General features: G+C 50.5%; 2 protein-coding genes across 16 annotated transcripts in view; one reads left to right on the top strand and one right to left on the bottom strand.

The window, feature by feature from the left end:
- Positions 1-244: 244 nt before the first annotated feature.
- LOC119802303 (steroid 17-alpha-hydroxylase/17,20 lyase) lies at positions 245-8,229 on the top strand. 6 transcript variants are annotated; one of them, XM_038313306.2, is made up of 10 exons: positions 245-624; positions 1,985-2,114; positions 3,012-3,143; positions 4,390-4,528; positions 4,695-4,924; positions 5,620-5,706; positions 6,045-6,260; positions 6,548-6,717; positions 7,285-7,388; positions 7,785-8,229. In XM_038313306.2, exons 2-10 carry the CDS (start codon positions 1,992-1,994, stop codon positions 8,075-8,077), a joined length of 1,494 nt encoding a protein of 497 aa, XP_038169234.1. In that variant the 5' UTR covers positions 245-624; positions 1,985-1,991; the 3' UTR covers positions 8,078-8,229. The 6 variants fall into 6 exon arrangements, with proteins under 6 accessions (XP_038169234.1, XP_038169226.1, XP_038169217.1 ...); XM_038313298.2 differs by lacking the exon at positions 245-624 and adding an exon at positions 930-1,370; XM_038313289.2 differs by lacking the exon at positions 245-624 and having other exon boundaries at positions 1,984-2,114; positions 2,712-3,143.
- A 9,308-nt stretch (positions 8,230-17,537) lies between these two features.
- Wbp1l (WW domain binding protein 1 like) overlaps positions 17,538-21,478 on the bottom strand; it is a 64,948-nt gene continuing 61,007 nt past the window's right edge. For all 10 annotated transcript variants that reach the window (XM_038328095.2, XM_038328110.2, XM_038328135.2 and 7 more), the window contains one exon: positions 17,538-20,860. In XM_038328095.2, coding sequence (XP_038184023.1) covers positions 20,127-20,860 — 734 coding nt within the window. In that variant the 3' untranslated portion in view covers positions 17,538-20,126. The remainder of the gene's footprint in view (positions 20,861-21,478) is intronic.

Below are 21,478 nucleotides of genomic sequence, written 5' to 3'. Positions count from 1 at the left end.
AAAGAAACACACAGAGGTCTACATTAATTATAAACTGGTTGGCCTATTAGCTCAGGCTTCTTATTAACTAATTCTTACATTTTACATTAACCCATAATTCTTGTCTGTGTTAGCCCCGTGGCTTGGTACCTTTTATCAGTGAGGCATTCTCATCTTGCTTCCTCTGTATCTGGGTGACAATAGCAAACTGAGACTTTCCTCTTTCCAGAATTCTCCTGTTCTCATTGCCCCGCCTCTACTTCCTGCCTGGCTACTGGCCAATCAGCATTTTATTAGACCAATACAAATGACAAATCCTTACAGGGTACAAGACCATTGTTCCATAGCACCAGCCTAACTTGGTTATGTGTAAAAGTCACTAGGTGGTACTGGTTTTGAAGTCATGAAGGAATCATAGAGAACAGCTGAGGTTTGGGCACTATGTGGCAGGGCTGGAGTCCCTGAAGGAAGGCTAGAAGAGGCCATCGGGGATGGTGTTGCCTCAGTAACCGTGGAGGCCCCAGCATACTGAAGATACCATACTATGGCATGACCACCATTAACAACAGCAGCTGAGGGGTGGAGCCTTCCAGAGTGTAAGACACAGCAATGTCTACTGGAGCACCCTTTGGTGCTCAAAAGATGGTGAGTACCATATGTCAGGCATAGTTGTGCTCTGAAATTGAATTTTGCTTTGATTTGATTATGGTTGCCCTGTTTCTTCTCTCTTGGAGTAAGAAAGTATGTAACATTTTCAATCTTACACTTAAGAGAATTTGGACTTTTTTTTTCCCCACTGTGTACCCTTGGCTGGTCTAGAGCTCACTATGTGGGCCAAGTTGACTTCAAACTCATAGAGATCCACTTTCTGCCTTCTGAGTGCTGACATTAAAGCCTGGGCCGTGACTTTGAACTTTTTAATGTCAATTTTTTTAAGGACTGTAAGGACTTTTAAAGTTATATCAGTTTTATAGTGTTTGTTACGTTGATATTAATAGGAGATCTTAGAGATCTTGGGGAGCAGAAAAGGAGAGGTTATGTTTTAATAGTGATGTGTTTGTGTGTCAAGTTGTCAAGGGGTCAGCTGAGCTTTGCGAATTGACACAAACCTAGACATAACCTGGAAAAAGAAGAATCTCAGATAAGTCATGCCTTATCAGATTGGCCCATAAGTAAGTCTGTGGGATCATTTTTTGATTAATTATTGATGTGGGAGGGCCCAGCTCGCTCTGTGTGCCACCCATGGACAAGCAATTCTGGGTTGTATAAGAATGCAGGTTGAGCAAGCCGTGGGGAGCAAGCCAGTAAGCATCACTACCCCAAGGCCTCTGCTTCAGCTCCTGCTCCAGATTCCTGCCTTAGTGTCTCTCAACAGACTGTGTCTGGGATGTGTAAGTCAAATAAACCCTTTCCTCTCCAAGTTGCTTTGGGTCATGGTCATTATCACAGCAATAGAAACCAATCTAGAACAAGGAATAGGCATGTTAGTAGACAGACAATAGATTAGAGGTGTCCGGGTCTGGAGCAGAGAATTGAGAGTTATTAATTATGGACTCCAGAGCTGCCATGGAGTGATGTAAGTCTTGGATAGTTGTGTAGCAATGAGCACAAGCTTTATACTCCTAAAAGGGAAAGTTTTTTTGCTGTTGATTTTGAGTGAGACATAGTCTTACATAACCCAGGATAGCTTCAAACTCCCTGTGAAACAGAGGCTGGCCTGACTCTCGGGCATCTGCCTCCTGAGTGCTGGGGTTACAGGTGTATAACGCCGTGCCCTAGCCAAAACGTACATTTAAAAATGACAAAAGAGCCAGGGGGTCGGCTCAGTGAGTAGGGGACTTGTCACCCAAGCCTGATGATCTGAGTTTGAGCCCCAGAACCCACAGAGTGGAAGGAATGAACATACACGTGTGACAGACTGACAATCAAATCAAATGCCATGTTTGTCAGTTGATAAATGATTAAAATGCTACTCTGAAATGTGGTCTTATGCTTTTTCTACTAGTTAAGGGATGCATGTCGTATGTGTCTGGTGCCTGCAGAGGCTGGAAGAGGACATTGGATCCTGGACCCAGAGTTGTGAGCTGCCATGTGGGTGCTGGAAATCAAACCGGGGTCTTCTAGAAGAGCAGCCGGTGAGTGCACTTAACCACTGAGCCATCCCTCCAGCCCTCAGTTAAAGTATTTTAAATGATACATTTTATGTTTTATGTATAGTAACATAATAAAATGATTTTTCCCCAGAAAAGGTTAAGTAGCTCACTCAAGATAATGTATCTAGAAAGTGACCAAGCTAGATTGGAATTGGACCAGAAACTTGAAATGGCACTTGAGCTGATGCTCCGAATACCTGAGCAGCCACCAAGACAGGCCATCTGGGCTCTTGTCATCACTGTCTTGTGTGGCCTTACACAGACTGGTCTTTGGAGAGCTCATTCTTGTTAGCTATTAAATAATAAGATTTAAGTGTCTTGGACGGGTTTGACTTGCTGCAACCTGATGACATTATTACTGTCTATGCAGCACTTTTGACATAAGAGCATGCAGGCTCTGAAACCTTGATCTCATTGTGATACCGTTTGCCTCTGGGATGTTCCGTCACGCAGGAGCCCCAGGGGAATGATCTGTTCCTCCTCCGGGAGTTCATCCTGAAGTTGGGCCAGCCCTTGAGGAGGCCGCCTTCCCTCTCTCTCCCTTTTCTGGGTGAGGACTCAGGCTTGGATTCATTCCAGGATAAACTTTTACCGGCCAAGAGATAACACAACTTCAAGGTGACAACCAGGGACGTCTTTAAAAGTCCTCCTTCCTCGCTGGAGCTGCTGCAGCTTCTCTGCTCCACGGCTGCCATCAGCCGACACCGGGCTACCATGTGGGAACTTGTGGGTCTCTTGATGCTCATCCTAGCCTATTTCTTTTGGCGCAAGTCGAAGACACTTTGCGCCAAGTACCCCAAGAGCCTCCCATTCCTGCCCGTTGTGGGCAGCCTGCCATTTCTCCCCAGACATGGGCATATGCATGTCAATTTCTTCAAGCTGCAGGAAAGATATGGTCCCATCTATTCTCTTTATCTGGGTACCACACCTACTGTGATCATCGGCCAGTATCAGCTGGCCAAGGAAGTGCTCGTTAAGAAAGGAAAAGAATTCTCCGGTCGGCCACAAATGGTAAGCAGTGCCAGCCCTCCCCGCTCAGCCCCTGGGATCGTACAGTTCTTCATTTTTCCCAAACCGGACTAGTGGGACCACTCCCTCAGACCTTCTCCAGTCTCTAAACTGGGAAGGAGGGAGACCTCTTGAGTGGCTTGTCCAGCAAGGTGGTGCAGGGACCTGCAGAGTTAGGGAGCCCTTACTCCACTCTTCCCTCTAGTGTATGATAGTCATTCTAGAACGCACTGACAAAGCCCATCGCCCAGGCACAGAGCTAAAGTTCTCCATAGGTATGACTGTTACATTTGTTGGAAAATCGGGGCAGTGGTTGCATCGTCCACAGGAAGATGCTGGGAGAAGCAGCTGGCCCCAGTGGGGGAGGGGGGGAAGGGGGAGGCTAAGATTGCCGTTTCCCTGAGCGTGTGGCTTTGGCTCACAGATAGCTGGGGGAGATTACAGGGGGCGAGGGGACAGGGAGCAGGGACATATAGTAGTATCTCAAGGCCTCTGACTTCACTGTGCTGACTGTTGAGTAGCCATCCTACAAACAACACCCCTGCTCCTGTAACCCTGGTGCAGGGGTTCCCTTGAGCACCCCAATAAAGCACAACTGGCCTCAGCTTTGAGCAGGCAAAATAGAATCATTTACCCTGGGCTAGTCAGCCAGAGCAGCCTGCCCCACTACCAGGCTTTCCCAGATTTGGGGTTCCTCTCAGAAACAAAAGAATAAAAGAGGCTGGGCCAGGTGGGGCTTGGAGGGTCAGGGGTGTAAGAGGGAGACTTTGGGCCTTTGTGCTTTTGGAAGTGCCTTTCAGAGGAGACAGCTCAAACACTTGCTGTCGTCAAATGCGGGTTTAAGGCTGGGTTCACAGGCCAGCAGTGAGAAGAGAAAGAAAGGGCATGAATTCTGTGACCTTTAGCAGTCTGATGGTGGTGGGAAAGGTAGCGAAATCTCCCAGTCTCCCTGTCCTTAAGACAGGTATGCCTAGCTTTCCCAGCCCGTAGCTGCCTCTTCTGGTCAGGAACCTAAGTAGAGAGGCCCAGAGGACATCCTACTGATAAACTGAACCTCAGAACTCTTGCATTCAAATTCAGGGCTCCTTCTATCTCCTCACTATCACCCTTCATGGGACTGTAAGGACGACTTTAGGGCTGTCCTAGTAAGAGGAGAGCAGCCCTTGGGTCAGTCCTTCAGGTCCAGGGAGAAGCCAGAGAGTTCCAGGGGTTGCCTAATAATTCCTACAGTCTTGTCTGCTCTCCAAAGGTGACTCTAAGCCTCTTGTCGGACCAAGGAAAAGGCATCGCCTTTGCCGACTCTAGTGGTGTCTGGCAGCTGCACCGAAAGTTGGCACTCAGCACCTTTGCCCTGTTCAGGGATGGTGACCAGAAACTGGAGAAGATCAGTGAGTGAGAGGCTTGGGCTGGGGCTGGGGAGCTGGGAAAGGATGCTGGAGAGCTGGGTTGGTCCAGTCATTCCTTAGCGGCTGCTGCCACCCCGTGGCCATCCCGGATAACCATCAGCCCTGGTGGCTGATCAGTTCCTCCATTTAGCATTCCCTCTCTCCCCAGTCTGCCAGGAAGCCAGCTCACTGTGTGACTTGCTGCTCACCCACAACCAGGAGTCCATCGATCTGTCCCAGCCATTGTTCATGTCAGTAACCAACATCATCTGTGCCATCTGCTTCAGCATCTCCTACGAGAACAACGATCCGATCCTGACCACCATTAAGACCTTTACGGAGGGCATCCTGGACGGCCTGGGTCATGATAACCTGGTGGACATATTTCCCTGGTTGACGGTGAGAACACCTCTCCACGTCCGGATCCCACCGGGACCGTGTTCCAGTGCTTCCGGTTCCCTCGACCACCTTTCTCATCCCACCTTTGTCTGCTGGGCCTCTTGCAGCCGCATACAGCTCACTGGCACCTCTCCCTCAGGGCAGGCTCTCCTGTAGCCCAGGCTGACCTCGGACTGCTCATATAACTGAGAATGACCTTGAGATTTTGGTCCCCCTACCTCCAAGTCTCAAGTACTAGGACTATAGCATGTCCCGTGATGCCCTCCTTTTTAAATCCTGTATCTTAATATTTATACTCTTATCACTTTCCAATTGGCATGTGCCTGCAGCGAGCATGCTGTTAATCATTAGGATCCCCCTGGAGGTATGTCAAATTATCCTCTTGGTCCAGATGAGAAAAACCAGCTGAACCTAGTTGAGGGACTTGCCTCAGTCTCTGTCCTATGGGAAAGGGAGGGCGCGCAGCTGTCGGGGTTTAGTGAATTGAATGTGGAGGGGATGAGGAGTCCACCCTGCCCTCCACTGTTTTAAGTTGTCCTTCTTGGCCATGTAATCTCATCCTCTCGTTATCTTGCCTTCCCAGCTGAAGGTCCAGGCTGGGGTGGGGGATTTTCTTAAAGAGAAAACTATGGTCTGCCTCCAGAAAGAATTCTCTTAGCTGGATAGATGGATTTGACATTTCCTTCTGTTTCCAGATTTTTCCCAATAAAACCTTGGACACGATAAAGAGTTATGTTAAAGTTCGAGATGAAGTACTGTCTAAAATATTGGAAAAATGCAAGGTAAGAGCTAGGGCAGAGGCGAATAGGAGGTTAGGGTGTTGTGAGAGCAGACACGGGCACACTGTGGACACTGTAGGAGCTCCAGGGCCTGGCAGGGGCCTGGCACATCACACGCTACCGCTAGGAACTGACTTATCCATGAATGGGAGTGGAAAAGTGAGAAATCGAGAAAGTTCTTAGAAGGGACCCAGGGCTCCTGCTGCCTCTGCAAACTCACAGGTCCTGCCCAGCCCCTCTCCACTCTCAAGTGCAGGGGACCTTGCTGTCTCTAGTCCAAGACGGAGCATGGCAGGGTTATGGGAGTGGGACTCCCTCCTCATCCTCACCTCCCACTCCAGGAGAAATTCAGCAGTGACGCCATCTCCAGCCTGACAGACATTCTGATCCAAGCCAAGATGAATGCAGACAATAACAACAGCAGCGAAGACCAGGCTTCAAATGCGTTTTCAGACAGGCACATCCTTTCCACCGTGGCAGACATCTTTGGGGCCGGGATAGAGACCACCGTCTCGGTGTTGCGTTGGATTGTGGCTTTCCTGCTGCACAATCCTGAGGTGAGTATCTCCTGACTCTTGTCTTCCTATGGAATCCAACCAGCCCCACTTTGCTGGGGTGCAATGCCTGGAGCCCTCTGTGCAGATAACCCTGCTCCACCTCTCATACAAGCAATGGCTGACTCTGACCCTGGGTTAATGTTGCCCCATCTTCTAGAAACAAGGCCTAGGCTGCAGAACCATCACTGGATAGAATCTTGTCGGGATTGTGACCGCTGGGTTCTGCTAAGCCCGCCTCCCTCTTAGACGAGAACAACCTGGTCACGTGACCTTGTTCTGGTCCTCAGGTGATGAAGAAGATCCAAAAAGAGATTGACCAGAATATCGGTTTCAACTGCACACCAACTTTCAATGACCGAAATCACCTCCTCATGCTTGAGGCCACTATCCGAGAAGTGCTTCGCATCAGACCAGTGGCCCCCGTACTCATCCCCCACAAGGCTAACATTGACTCAAGGTACGTCTTTCTCACCAAGACACTCAGCCTAGGATGCAGCCTTTAGCTAGCCTATTTGGTCCCCCATCCATGTCCCACCTGCCCTTAGCTGCTCATCACCCTATTGTCAAATGGTGATGGCTGTCCATCACCCCACCCTGGCCATCGTAACAGCTGCATCTGCCGCCACCCTGATCTCCACTGACTAAGCTGCAGCTCCATCTGGCTTTCCCTCCAAACTTCCTGGTGCCCTGGAGACATGGGTCTGGACTGAAGGACAGGGTGCTCAATGTTCCAAGCTCATCAGACAGCTGTCATACATACACTCACAGACACGCACACATACACACACACCAGCTTCCGAGGCACACCCATGTACTGACAAGCACAAATGTCCACATACATAAGGTTGAGAGGCAAGCACTTAACAAGCCAATAAGGCTGGATCTAAGTGCAACCCTGGCAGAAGCCAGAAACTGAGGAGTACGTGAGAATGAAGGCCTAGAAGATTCTTTCCCCAAGGGGACTCTAGGGGCTGAGCATGAAGGGAAAGATACTATTCCTTTTCTTCCTCCTTGTCTGGGTCAGTGTTGGCGAGTTTACCATCCCCAAGGACACACACGTGATCATCAATCTGTGGGCGCTGCACCACAGTGAGGAGGAGTGGGACCAGCCAGATCAGTTCATGCCTGGTGAGTGTCTGTCTGCCCTAGCCTGGCCCCTGGGCCACACAGCTAGCCTGGATTCTGCTCCACTGGGACAACCCTCCTTCCTGCCCACTAGGCTTGCTACTAGAAAAGTCTTGGCTGCATCCCACAGGCCTGTTGCCATTTCCATTCTCCTGAAGATTGCCCCAACTCTTCATAACTGGACTTTCCAACTCCTCAAATCACTTCTGTGGGAAGTCTGCAGGCACCTGTCTCCCAGTAGCCCCGTCCCTCTTCTCTTGGATGGTGATGTTTTCTCCTGGTGCGACCTCTTCCTCTCTCTCCATCCTTCCTGAATACTTAATTTCTTCATGGCCTAAAAGTGGGTTGAGGTTCTCGGCAAAAGCTTGGTCTCTGGCTGATGCTTCCCTCTGTCTCCAGAGCGTTTCTTAGACCCGACTGGAAGCCATCTCATTACACCCTCATTAAGTTACCTGCCCTTCGGAGCAGGGCCCCGCTCCTGTGTCGGAGAGGTTCTGGCCCGTCAAGAACTCTTCCTCTTCATGGCCTGCCTGCTGCAGAGGTTTGACCTGGATGTGCCAGATGATGGGCAGTTGCCCAGCCTGGAGGGTGACCCCAAGGTGGTCTTTCTGATCGACCCCTTCAAAGTGAAGCTCACGGTCCGCCAAGCATGGAAGGATGCCCAGGCAGAGGTTAGCACCTGGAGGTCATAACTAAAGTTTCCTGGTCCCATGCTGTGCAGCCCACAGCACAGAATTAGAGGTGCTGCTCCTACCATCTCCCACATCCTTCCTGACTCCTGCCCTATTATCTAGCCCGCAGCAGTGGAGGATGATATGCCTAAATTAAAGATTTTCCAATAAAAGTCTCTGGGTTGCCTATTCATTTACTCATTTGCTTATGCATTCAGACAACAAACATGAACTTATTTATTCTGTGTGGCAGAGGGATGTGTGTGTGTGTGTGTGTGTGTGTGTGTGTGTGTGTGTGTAAATGAAAGAGCAACTCATAGGAGTTGATCTTTTCCTTACCATGTCAGTTTCAGGGACAGAACCCAGGACATCAAGCTTGGCAGCCTTTGCCTGATGAGCCATCTTGCACACCTCTCAAAACATTTTATTGAGTGCATACTATACGCCATTCTGTGACTCAGGACACTCACTCTGTGTGTGTGTGTGATGGGGGACAACCAGGAATGTTAAACACATAGGGTTGTCCCTTTAAAGAGAGATGCGTATAATCTGCTATCTGCCCAGAAGGCTGGGAGTGGACACAGTTAATAGCCTGGTGACCTTTTCAATATCTGTATGGCCGAGACCGCACCTGATCCTCCCCTAGACCCTTATTGTGAACTTGTCAACCTATCTTTACGGAAGGTGTCACATGTGGTCAGTCATCTTTACGGGAGGCGTCACGTGTACTTTACAAAGAGTTTTAATGCAGTCAAGTTTAAGCCTTATTGTGCGCATGGGATCTAGTTAATCATTGCCAGAAAAGTTTTCACCAAATTGTGCTGTGCTTAAATACGCCTAAAATAAACTACTTGGAGCTGGGTGGTGGTGGCACACACTTTTAATCCCAGAGGCAGGAGGATCTCTGAGTTTGAAGCCAGCCTGGTCTATAGAGTAAGTTCTAGGGCAGCCAGGGTACACAGAAAAAAACCTGTCTTGAAAAACCAAACAGCAACAACCAAGAAAACAAAAAAATCTACTTGGGGTCAGTAGATTCTTTTGACCAAGTTTGATCCAACACCTGTGACTTATTGAGTTGAACCAAACTATCTCCTCGTCTTGCGGGGATCATTGCTCTGCTGGTCTTGGTGGTCCCAGAGACACCACATGCACACACACGCACGCACACACACACACACACACACACACACAAAGTCTGGTGACATCTTAGTGAAGACTGAGAGATAAGTGAGAGTTGCAGGCTCATAAATGCTTTGGCATCAGTGACACTGGAGATGGTACGGTGGGGAGTGGCCCCTTGAAGTAGAGTCCTGGGGATGCAGGTGAGGATGCGGGAGAGTGACAGCTCTGAAGGAGAAGCAGAGGAAATGGTCTCAAGGACACCATGACCAGAGCACAGTAGGGGGGTGGGGGTGGGGCAGTCTCTGGTGGGCTAGCATAGGAGGCAGGCCAGCTCCTTTGGGACCTTTATAAGGAGCAGGGAGTTTAGTTTCTATCCCAAACACACAAAAAGTCACTAGCAGATTAGAAACGCGTGAATGAAACAATGAGACAGGGTCTCATGTAGCCCAGGCTAACTTCCACCTTGCTATGTGGCAGAGGCTGGCCTTGATTTGCCTCCATTCACCTCAGAAGTACTGAGAGTCCAGGCTTGCCCACATCATCACTCCCAGCTCTACTGTCATTCTGGAGGCTCCCCCTGGTGGCTTCATGGACATTTAGGAAGGAAGCTGCTGTGCCAGCATGGGAATGGGATGTATGGGTGGGAGGGTCTGGGGCACGGCTACAGCCGGGAGGGTGGTGAGGCCTAGCAGAACTGAGTCTTCGTCTGAAAGTGGACTTCCTGATTTTCCTCTGGCCTATACTTTTTACTGCATGGGCCTTATAAATTTGGCTTTGTGACCACGTATAACTGGGTCCATTGAAGAATGCCATCTTGGTCCACAAGGATGGGTCCTTCCTCCTCTTCCTCTCAGGCAAACACCACCATGAGAAAGATTTCTAAATAGGTGCCTTCATCAGCCACACCTGGATTCCTCTCCCTTCCCCACTCAGAACGCCCTGGGAGTTGGAGATGCCTCCTTACTGGAAGACGGAGCTGATCCTTGAAACTGGCATCGTGTATACGTGCATGTGTGTGTTGTGTGATATTTTCATTGTGTTCTGACCAATAAAGCTTGCTTGGAGGCAGCCACTTGCTGACCATAGAGGTTTGGATGACTGGAGAGAGGACAGGAAGTGATAAGGCAGGGCTGAGTCAGGGGCTTGGCCCTTTTGGATGGAGGAAGGGAAGAGGTAGGGAGGAACTGTGGCTGCTCTTCTGCATCTCTGACTCCAAGCCCAGCTTTATTTGTCAGAACACAATAAAAAATGCATACACGTTGGGGGGGGGGCGTGCATGTGGCAGTCATCTTGTTTGTGACTGGGTATCTTCTGTGCTCGCTACTTTATGCATTACTTGACCTGCGTCGGGTGAGCCTCCTGTCTCTACCACCTGTCTCTTGGGTTGGATACACTATGATTTGGGGGTACGCTATGGTTACAGACACTTGTGCTACTATTTCTGGCTTTTATGTGGGTCCTAGAGATTCCAACTCAGGTCATCAAGTTTTGTACAGTAACAGTAATCCATCTCCCCAGCTGGAATCCAGCATCTTCAGACCTTGGCCAGTGGCCAGCCAACACATGACGACCCAGCCATTGTGGGAGATAGTAACCTTTGACTTTTAGCCTAGAAAGTGGCCCTATTCCTAGATCCCTGACGCCAGCCAGACCAGCGTCAAATCATCAGCAGTTGGGTCCTTCACCTCTGGAAAAGTCAGGGACATGCCTACGATCCTGCCTGGCTAAGCTGCCAACGGGAAGTTGAAGGAACTTCAAGGAGTTAGGTCACAGTGTGTTGTCTCTTGAGAGAGATTTTAGCACAGCTGTAGCCGACTCTACCCCAACTCTCCCACATCAGTCTTGCTCGTCAAGTACCGGTGACCCCAGACCCTGCTCAACAGCAGGAGGAGAGCTTGGGGGATCTGCAGCTGACCCTCACAAGCAGCTTGTAGGGAGAGGAGATGTTAACACCACGTCAAGTTGAAGATAAGTTGAACTGGAGGTCAACCCTTCCCTCTGCCGGCTCTCTCCCAGCTGGTTGCAGAGAGTGCCGGAATTCCTAGGGATGGAAGGAAGAGAGGCTAAGTATTTCACATCTGCTCAGATCCGAAAGACACTTTATGAACTAGCGACGAACAGACGGGCAAATGAGCAGGAAGTCTGTGTTCTCCACAGTACTAGGGGATGAGCCTGACCCAACAAGAGAAAACTGTGTCCTTTGGGAGAATAACGGCACGAGTCCTGACTGGAGCCTGGAATGGGAGGCTTTAACCCGCTGATCCGAATCATCAAATCCCTGACTTCTCTGTGTCTCAGAGTAAATACCTTCTTCCCAGACTTAGACTCCTGTGATTGAATTAGCCGTGGCTTTCAAACTGTTGAAACAACAGTTCCCAAGAAATTTAAATTTCCCCAGGAATTTTAGGCTGGGAAAAGGAAGAAGGCGGCTGGAGCCTGGTGCTAGCCAGAGAAGGGACTTGTCTCCTAGAAAGAGTTCTCATGGACTGAAACCAAGACAATGACAGTGGGTAGGACCACACCTCAGCCAATGCCCAGAATCTGAACCAGGAGTCTTAGTCCTGAATCTAGTGTTGACCAACAGGAAATATTCAGGGCTAAGGGTTTCACGCATGCTAGGTGTGTGCTCTACCACTGTGCCACGCTCCCAGTCCTCCCATCGTTACCTCAGTCCTCAGACTGCTTAGTCAGCAAAGTGATGGTAAATCAATATTTAACCCCAGTTAGGAAGGGATACCCGATTTTTAGTGCTTGCCAGCTAGTAGGTTTTCTGTGCCCCTCTCCACAATAAGGTTCTCCACTGATGCAGTAAGCCAGATCAAGTCAAACCGAAAAGGTATAACAACAGGTATATTGAGCAAAGCAACTCCCAGGCCCAACTCACTGATCCCAGAGATCAAGGCCAGAGAGTCACAAACCCCAGCCAGGACAACAAAGTTTTATAGGTTGTAGGTGAGGGGTGATGATGTGTCTGCCACAAGCTGGGTTTGTGCCCAAGTATGGTCAAAAGCTGAGTGCTTAGGCTGGGACTCGGGCAGCTGGCAACTTCAGGGGAGGAAGCTGGTTTAGCGGCCAAGAATGCAGAACTAGGTTTTCTAGGTTTTCAGTAACTTTCTTTTGTTCTTAGATGGGGGGCGGGAAGGGGGGCTGGAATGAGACAGAGAGAGGAATAGGGCTCCCAGGACCATGCAGAGGTGAACTGGATTGCATTATGTGGAGGCATGGAGGAAGGCGTCCTTGAGAAACACATCACTGGGTAGTTCCCTCATGTGTGAACATCAGTGTTCTTATACAGCCTAGGAGGTAGGTACCCTACGCCACAGCAGGACTACACGCTGTCTGGCACGCAGCTCCACTATAACCTTATTGCTGGGCATGTAGTCTGTCATAGAAACTTTATTGTGGGTACGCTGCAAAGAGCGAATGCCCTCTGTATGTTCGGGCATAGATTACACTAACATGAAATGTCAGAAAATGGCTCACTTTGCATACTCATCACCTGTTTCCAACATATCCATGCATGGGCTTAGACTTTTATCGCCTGTTTAAGAAGCAGTTTTTAAAATCTTTGAACATTTAATAATAATTAACTCTTGTAAGCTAAAATAGCTACACCCCGCTACCCTCCCCCCACAGTTCCTATCCTTGAGAAAAACACTTCCCACAGGGCCCTCTGTTGGGGGGGGGTGTTCCCCAGAGAGAATGTGTGCAGTGTGCAAGTTAGTGTTTCCTGAGGCCTCTGGTGGCCATGAAACCCAAAGTGATGGCTGCTCTCTGCAGTCACACAACTGTGGATGGCAGGGGACCAGAGTGGGAGACACTGGGAAAGCGAGAGAGAATACTCAGACGATAGTTTCTGGCCTCCCCGCCCTAGTCCTGCATCCTTTCCTTCTGCCGACTTCCTGAACTGCCATGTTGTCATATGGAAGGGGGGCTCACCCCACATAAGCTGCCCACTGTGTGGCTTGGGTGAGGATAAGAGCCGTGTGGGCAGGAAAGTCCCTTCTAAGTGACAAGGCCAGTATATGGAGATAAATTCAGTGCTGCTATTTAGAGACCATGTGACCATAGACAACTTATTTGGCTTTCTTGCACCCCAGGTTTGCCATCTATAATATGTGGGTGTGTGGATGTGGGCTGCGGTGTTGTGTAAAGTCTCCTCAGCATTGCTCTGAGTATGGACTTATATAGCATGTTTGGTTCCTCAATAAACATTGGCCATATCAAGATTTCATTAAAAATATTGTCTTTGCCTGAGGGTTTTACACAAACCTCTCAGAAGTAGGCTGGGTTGGGAGGTTTGTCAACGAGACTTCCAGAACCTACCTGCTTTTAAGAGCCAGGCAGTGATGATAGCCAAGAAATGGGTAGGGGATAAGAGGCCAGACAGACGCCTCTGGCTCCTGCATGGATGTTTTGTAACTTTTCCTAGTGGCAGTAGCAGGGTTACGGTGAGTAGATTATTTCCAACCAAACAAAAATCACCCCCCCCCTTTACTGACAATTTTATTTTGACCTTCCCTGGAGGAAGCGCTGTGTGCGCATGCATGCACTCATGCACGCACGCAGTTTTAACTCCTGAGATTTTGACCATTTCCAAGGGTCATGCCATCCTTGTGTGAGTTAACTTTGTTATGGGAGCTATTGTTGTTGTTGTATTGGTTTTTGAGACAGGGCCTCACTGGGGAGCTTCAGCCGGCCCCCAGCTCATTGAAGCCACTTGCCTCTGCCTTCCCAGTGCTCGGACCACAGGTGCACACCACCACACCCAGCCAGCCAAAGAGGAAGTTAACTTCCACCTAGACCTACTGAAGCCCTGTTTCTCCCTAGGGATAAGTTGGAAGGTGTGAGGCCTGGGAGGGTGGCTGAGGAAATGTTTCCTGCCTCGCCTTTCAAGGAGTTTTACACTCAACAGGCCCTGACTTGATTTCCTCATATTTGCAGTCACCAGCTTCCTCACATGGCTTCTGGGCACACTGCAACTCTTCACTGTCTGGCCTTTGGGATCAACAGTTCTGCCTTTAAATCCTGGCTCTGCTATTCATCAGCAGTGAGATCCTGGATCTCTGAATATCTTCCCCTCCTTACCACTGACAGAGCAGGGATAATTACAACCTGGGGAGCTGTATCAGGGTTAAGAAACTGTGAAGATGCTTGAACAAGGCTCACCTCAGGCCCACAGCCAATGGTTGAACAAGGCTCAGGTCCACAGCCAATGACTGAACAAAGCTCGTTCGTCTCAGGTCCACAGCCAATGATTGAACAAGGCTCCTTCATCTCAGATCCACAGCCAATGGTTGAACGAGGCTCGTTTGTCTCAGGTCCAGAGCAAATGGCTGAACAAGGCTCATTCATCTCAGGTCCACAGCCAATGATTGAGCAAGGCTCGTTCATCTCAGGTCCACAGCCAACGAGTAATAACAGGACACAGGCAGGTATGACCTGGACATTTTATTACCTGTTTACCTTGGGCTTCATCTCTGGCCACTTCCCAGATGCAGAGACCCAGGACTGCGCTGCTTGCGGCTTTTCCACACCACACTCCACGTGGCTCCAGGTTGGACCTCTTGGACCTTTGTGCTTTTTAGCACCCGGCACGCAGTAGGGAGCACTCAGTCATCCAGCACCCAGTAACCTATAGGTACCTAGCATTCCCTGCGCACTCTTCTGCCCCTGGCAACCATGGAGTCTCTTTTACCAGGAGGCCTGCCGGCATCTCCCAGTTTGTACTAACAGTACTGTGTGCCTCGTCCCTCTCCAGGACTCCATTCTGAAGACAATACAGTTCTCGGGCATTTCTGGTTTCCCGAAGCCTTGCCCATGGCAGGTGCCCCTTAAAGACTCTCCAGTTCTACATACGTCTATACATGTATGTGCATGGATCTTGAGGCAGTCTCCTTTAGAGCAGAGGATGGATGGCCTTAAGACCTCTGTGTAGTCAAGGATGACCTTGAACTTGTCAGGTCTCAAACCAGGGACAAATCCCCAGGTACCCATTTACTTCCTACTATAGAATCCTGCCATTTTGGCTACACCGGTCCTCTTACCCTCATAGCTTCTTGGTGTCCTTGTTTCCGGGCTCTTTGCTCTCCTCACATGGTCGGACTCGGTCTGGCCCTGTTCACTCTGGACTCTCCCAGATGTCCCTGCCTCCGACCATGCTCTCTCTTTTGTCCACAATAAACCTTTTCCTCCACCATACCTAGGAGCAGCCGTGTCCTCCTGTTTTATGGTTTTTTTTCCCCTTCACCTCTGAATGTTCACCTCCCAAATGCCGGGATTACGGTTGCTCACCACATTTGGTTAAGGCTCACTAGCGCCCAGGCTGGAACCTGAAACCCAAACACCTCCCAACTACAGCCCTTCTTCAGGCTCAGCAAGAAACTGCTAGCACTCAGCCAAGCCTCTAGCCCCCCCCCCCCACACACACACACAGGTCAAACGTTGTTTTCTCAATACTTAAAACCAGGAAACTGGTTGGTGCACACCTTTAATCCCAGCACTCAGGAGGCAGAAGCAAGTGAATCTCTGAGTTCCAGGTCAGCCTGGTCTACAGAGTACCAGGACAAGCTCCAAAGCTACACAGAGAAACCCTGTCTCAAAAAAAAACACCAGGAAACTAAAAACAAACAAACAAAAAATCAGAAAACTGAGGTTGCCTTGGGCTTCTGAGTAAATAGTCTCTACCTGAACCCTGAACTTGGTTGCTCAAGGCAAGAGACAATCTTCATACCACATTAGGAAAATGAACTCCCTTGAGCCAGTGTTCCAGGAGCCTAGAAATCAAGTGTAGACGAACAACCCTGGCCACTGGTCCATTATCTCTGAGCAGGCAGGAATGGAGAACACCTCCGGCTCTTCCTTGTGGGTTTTTGGTTGTTTTGCTTTAGAAAACAGGGTCTTGCTAGCTTAAGTTGGCCTGGAACTCACTGTGCGTCCCCAGCTGCCTCTCCCTGCATGCTGTGCAGCAAGCATGCACCACCATGCTCAGCTTCCCAGGCTTCAGAGGAACTGGCCTCCCACGCTAATATAGTTTCATGGGTACTGCCTGGAGCCTGCCAGCTTAGAAGTAGAGGGACAGCAACTATCTCCATTGAGTTATTGAGAAGCCAGGACATGGTCCTTTGGCCCAGGACCAATGTCAGGGGCAAAGACCATGTCTGGCTAATTCAAACTCTCAAACATATTGGAGCTGACTGCCATGCAGTCACTACCCAGGGGACTCAACCCACGGTGAGCAGACCTAGGAAGCAGGAGCCCCTTTTGTGATGGGAGCAAGGCTAAGCATCACCATGATTCGCCACTTGCAAGTTGCCTGAAGAGAAATTGTGCTGGGTGAAGGTATCCTTCCCCAGCAGAGGCAGCAACTAGCCTTTGCCCAGGGACTTATGCCTGACTCTGAGTTCTAAAGGGTGTGTTACAACAGAGGGAGAAATGAACAAAGGAACCACTGGCTCACAGTGGCAGATCCACACCTACAAACACACTGAGAACCTCCAGCTCAGCATAGGGCCTCAGGAGACCGCCCACGAGTCCCGGAGCCTCTGAACCTATACTTAATACCTCACTTGCGTGCCAACTGTTCTATGCAGGTGTATTTTGCTATCTTATCTATAAGCACTGGAGAACGGGGTGCGTGGCTCTTGCTTCTGCCACATTTCCTGAGACTCCATCCAGCACTTGCTGGGCACAAAACAGGCAACTCAGCACATGTTGTGTGTATCATATTCTAAGGCCGAGTGCAGCGGCTTCCTCCTGCAGTTCCAGCCTTAGGAGGCTGAAACGGGGATGAGCCACGGATATTATGAAGTTCCTGGGAAATCTGGGCTACAGTGAGATCCCATCCCAAACAAAAACAAAACCTAAAATCAGAGCTGAGAGATGGCTCAGTGGTTTAGAGGACCTAGGTTCGATTCCCAGCACCCTAACCCTAACCCTCTGTAACTCTAGTTCCAGAGGATGGTGCCCTCTTATGGCCTGCATGAGTCCTGCACGCATGTGGTGTAGTCATACACAAGCAAAACACCCACATGCATAAAATAATCTAAAAAAATAAAAAGCTCCAAACCAATCCAGCTTTGGGGAGTCTGCCAATGCTTGCTCTGCCTTTGGGATTGGATTTTAATATATTTATGGAATGACTCAAAGTATTTCTGATATTAGCAACAGAATTTGAAGGAAATTCCTCAGGACCAAGAACGGACTCAGCAGCAACCCCTGCCTACTGCTGGCCCAGGACCCTGCCCTTGACTGATATGTTGACACCACTTGGTCTTGGTATGGAGAAAGCAAAAGGGAGGAGGCAAAAGTCTGAGGAGGAAGAGACAGAAGTGAAGTGTGGCAAGGAAAACAGCGGCAGAACGCTTGGGACTGATTTTATTAGGGCTTCTCACAGTGGTTAGAGCCACTCTGTCTTCAGAACGATCACAGCACAGGATATGTGTCACCCAGACTGCCCAGGGACTCAGAGCAGCAGACTCTTATTGCTTAAAATACACATATTCACAATAACTGACGGACGCTGATGTGCCTCGCACAGGAATGTGTTAGCGGCTGCAAAGCTGACCGTAGCACCAAGCCCTCTGCCTACCCTCTCCTCCCACTGACCTGGAAACCCAACTCAGCCAAATCTCCCTGGCCCCTAACTCCTATTTCCTGTGCTCTCTCTGAGCGCCAGTGCGGCCTAGAGCAGCAGGGGCCCAGACTGTGGTGCTGTTATCTTGGTGGGCGCTTCCGTGAAGCCAGTCCACACTCAGGTCAGCTCCCATCCCGCCAGGGAAAAGAAACCTGAGAGGGTTCCACCTCATCGCTAGTTAACTGAAGAGGGATTCGTCTTTGGGAGAGGAAGTTTTGAGCTGTCTGGGACTTTAACAAGGTGTGTGAGGGCTGCAGCTTGGGACCCTGTGGCAACACACCAACCCCTCGAGACCTCGGCAGAGGAGGTGCAAGCTTGTGGCATCGAGGTGTCTGCCAGGGACTCCTGGTGATCCTGGGCAGGCCCATGTCTGAGCCACAACCGGTCCAAGCTTGTCACTTCACTCAAGACTCAATCAAGCTGTCTGACCGCAGCAGAGGGAGGGAGACCCGTTCAGAATACATTTCCATACACAGGGAACAGAATATAGGCCTCTGAGTGTCCCTGGAGCACTGTGCCAATCATAGTGGTGAGCTGAGGAAGAAGCCTCGCCCTGGAGGGCAGTGTCGCTGGCAAACAGAGGCGCTGCTGGCAACACCCGAGTACAGTCAGACGTTTGTTCGGTAAACAGTAAATGCGTAAAATAAATTACCTTGAGAGGGCCATATGTGCTCCAGACATGTGGCTAACGTGAGCAGATGGTCATTCAAAGTATCTTCACAGGAACACAGGGCTTGGGGCCACATACACCTTGCGCACACGCACACGCGTGCACACACACACACACACACACACACACGCACGCATGCCATCCAACATCACTGTGTAGACTTCACTTTTGTTCGACAAGGATTTTGGTTTGTGGCATCCAAATGCGGACACACATCACCTCACAGCCTCGGACCTGTGTGTGTGTGTTTACACGTGGACCTTTCTCTTCCTTTCTCCTCTCATCACTAAGGACGGTGCGGAGTCTACATATCATCGTTCAAGAGCCGGGAAGGAACCACCCTCCTTGCATGGACAGGGCTGGGTGGGGAATGTTCATTTCAGCTGCTTCTATGCTCCTTTTTCCTACCAAAGCCAGGTAACAGCAACCAGGCCCCGAGGTCCTGCTGGAGGTGACTGTCACCCCCTGCCTGAGAGACTCTTTACACAGGCTGTGCAGGTAAGGCACCCCTCTCCAGTAGGTTCGGGGCGGGGGCAGCCATGAGAAGCACAGATAACAACGGTGTTCCTTCTAAGTGGTCAGTTTAAAACAAACAAACACACAAACAACAGACTCGGATAAGAGAAAATACCATGTGAGGGCCAGGCTACGAGGCTGCCTTGCCCAGGACACACAACCTCCTCGGTCCATCTGCTTACAGAGGACAGGGAGAGACTGCAGATTGTGTTCAGGATGGGCGGGAACCACTGCGCACCTTTGGGCATAGACAATGGGCAGAAGTGGAGGATGCCATATCTCTACCAGGCGTCAGACTTAGATCTCCACTCACGGAAGGGCCAGGACTACTGCATTCTCTCCTGCTGGCCCAACATTATAGCCAGACTTTTGGAAACTCATCCTGGGGAGAGCTGCAGAATTCCCTCGTCCAGAAGAGGATTCTTGCCTGTCCCCCAATACAGCTGTTTCCAGCTAGCCTTGGTTATTTGTTTTAAAGGAAAACACAGAGAACACAGGATAAGCGTCTATACCTGAACCAGGCTGAAGCCAGCCGAAGCCTGCTGGGAAGGGCCCCCTCTACAACACAGGGTGCACTCTCTACCTGGGGCTTGCCAGATACAAGCCCCCTCACCAACCCGCCCACCGGCTCTCACCCTCCCACAGGATTAGACCAATGCCAGCTCTGCAGACACTGGCAGCCACAGGTGACAGCCATAGGCCCAAGTTTCCTTCACTCAGGGCCAAGATAAACTGTCTCTCCCAGACTGAGACACAGCGAAGGTCTCTTCCAAACTACTATGTCACCGGGAAGCATCTTGGAGCCCAGCCCCAGTTCTGGGGGGCTTTCCAGACACACGTTTCTTAGCTGAGCAGGTAGGTGAGATACAGCTCTGAAAAGGGAGGTGCGGAATGAGTCCCAGAACCGGATTCTCAGTCTTCTACAACACTGTGCTTTTGTGGGGGGAGAGGAGGCATCCACACCCCAAACTTGTACCTGGAGACGTGGGAAAAGTGGGATGGGAGGGGAGAACAAAATGAAAGGGACAAAGTGGCCGTACCACTTCTCAAAGTCACTTAATGCTTCTCTTGTGGGTGTCCCCTGCCCTGGCTGTCTGTCAAGCTCTCCGGCGCAGGCAGGGCCTGCTCTAGCTGGGGGAGCTGCCGCGCTGCGAGTTTGGCGAGTCCTGTTCATTGATGGTGTTGAGCAGTAGGCATGCAGGTGGCCGTGGCAGGTGGGGGTGCCCAGGCTCTCGAGCCTGCTCCTCAGAGGCCAGGCAGAGCCCTTCCTCTTCGTCAACGGGAGGCCGTATGTGACAACTGTCACAGAAGTCCAGGGGCCCATCCAGGCCATCATCGATGAGGGTACTGAACTCTTTGAGACCATCGTCATGGTGGCCCCGGTTGCACACACACACCTCAATGCCTGAGTCTCCTGTGAAGCGGCGATGTCGGCCAGGGGTCTTGTCTTTGTTGTCGGGGGGTACACTTCCATGCTCCGAACTTGAATCTTTCAGTAGCTCCTCCTTACACTCTGAATCCCTGTCCAGGAAGGCCCCTGGGTCCAGCTCCCCGTGGCCGGCCACTGAACCACTGGACTCCATTCCAGGGTCTTTGGTGGCTTCCCGGTCAGCGGGCACTTCAGAGGGCTGAGGGTCAGCGACACTCGGGGGTCTTGTGCTGCTTCTACTGGGTCCAGACAAAGGACTGCTCTGTGCCTCCTGGGAGCCCTGGGGTGGGTCAGCGCCTGGGGGGCTGCCGCCTACAGGGCCACCCTGAGGGGGCAGCAGCTGCTGCTGGAAGGCACTGTACGGTGGGGGAGGAGTCGGAGGTCTGTTCACCACTTCCTCATAAGGAGGTAGTAAATAGTTTGGCAAAAACCCTAGAACAAGGAGGTACAGAGGAAAGATTAGCAGTGGCCAGTATCCTCACAAAAAGCACACTGAACCTGCTATTGTCCCCTCCCATCTCGGAAGCAAAGCCATCGAGTGGCGGCCATGGGTAAGGGGAGGGGACTAGCAACTGCCTACAACATTGCTTCTAGACCTTCTCAATGCTGCGACCCTTTAGCGGGTCCTCGTGTTGTGGGGACCCAACCATGAATTCTATTTGCGGCTATTTCACAGCTATAAACTTGCTACCGTTATAAACCATAATGTGAATATCTGATACACAGGTTATCTGATGTGATCCCTGAGAAAGGGGTTGCAACCCACAGGGTGAGGACCACCGGCCTACAGGAAGAACAGTGTGGATGTGACCCAAAGGTCCTTCTTGTCATCTGAGAACCCCTGATGCTGCTACCTGAGCAAGGACCTCCCGCCTTCCTGGGGTTAAGGGACAAGGGGAGGCAAGTGTGGTGAACTGGTTGAGGGACAACTTCTTCCTAGAATGGACCTGCTTCCCAGAACACACAAGCCCCATACTTCTTCCTTTGAAAAAGCTTCCATTTTTTGTTTTGTGTAGGGAAGGGAGAATAGAGGGCAAGAGAAAGGAAGGA

Source organism: Arvicola amphibius, chromosome 1, assembly GCF_903992535.2.
Source record: "Arvicola amphibius chromosome 1, mArvAmp1.2, whole genome shotgun sequence".
Taxonomy (NCBI): domain Eukaryota; kingdom Metazoa; phylum Chordata; class Mammalia; order Rodentia; family Cricetidae; genus Arvicola; species Arvicola amphibius.
Note: the sequence above shows the minus strand (reverse complement) of the source record. Positions and strands in the feature narration are given on the sequence as shown.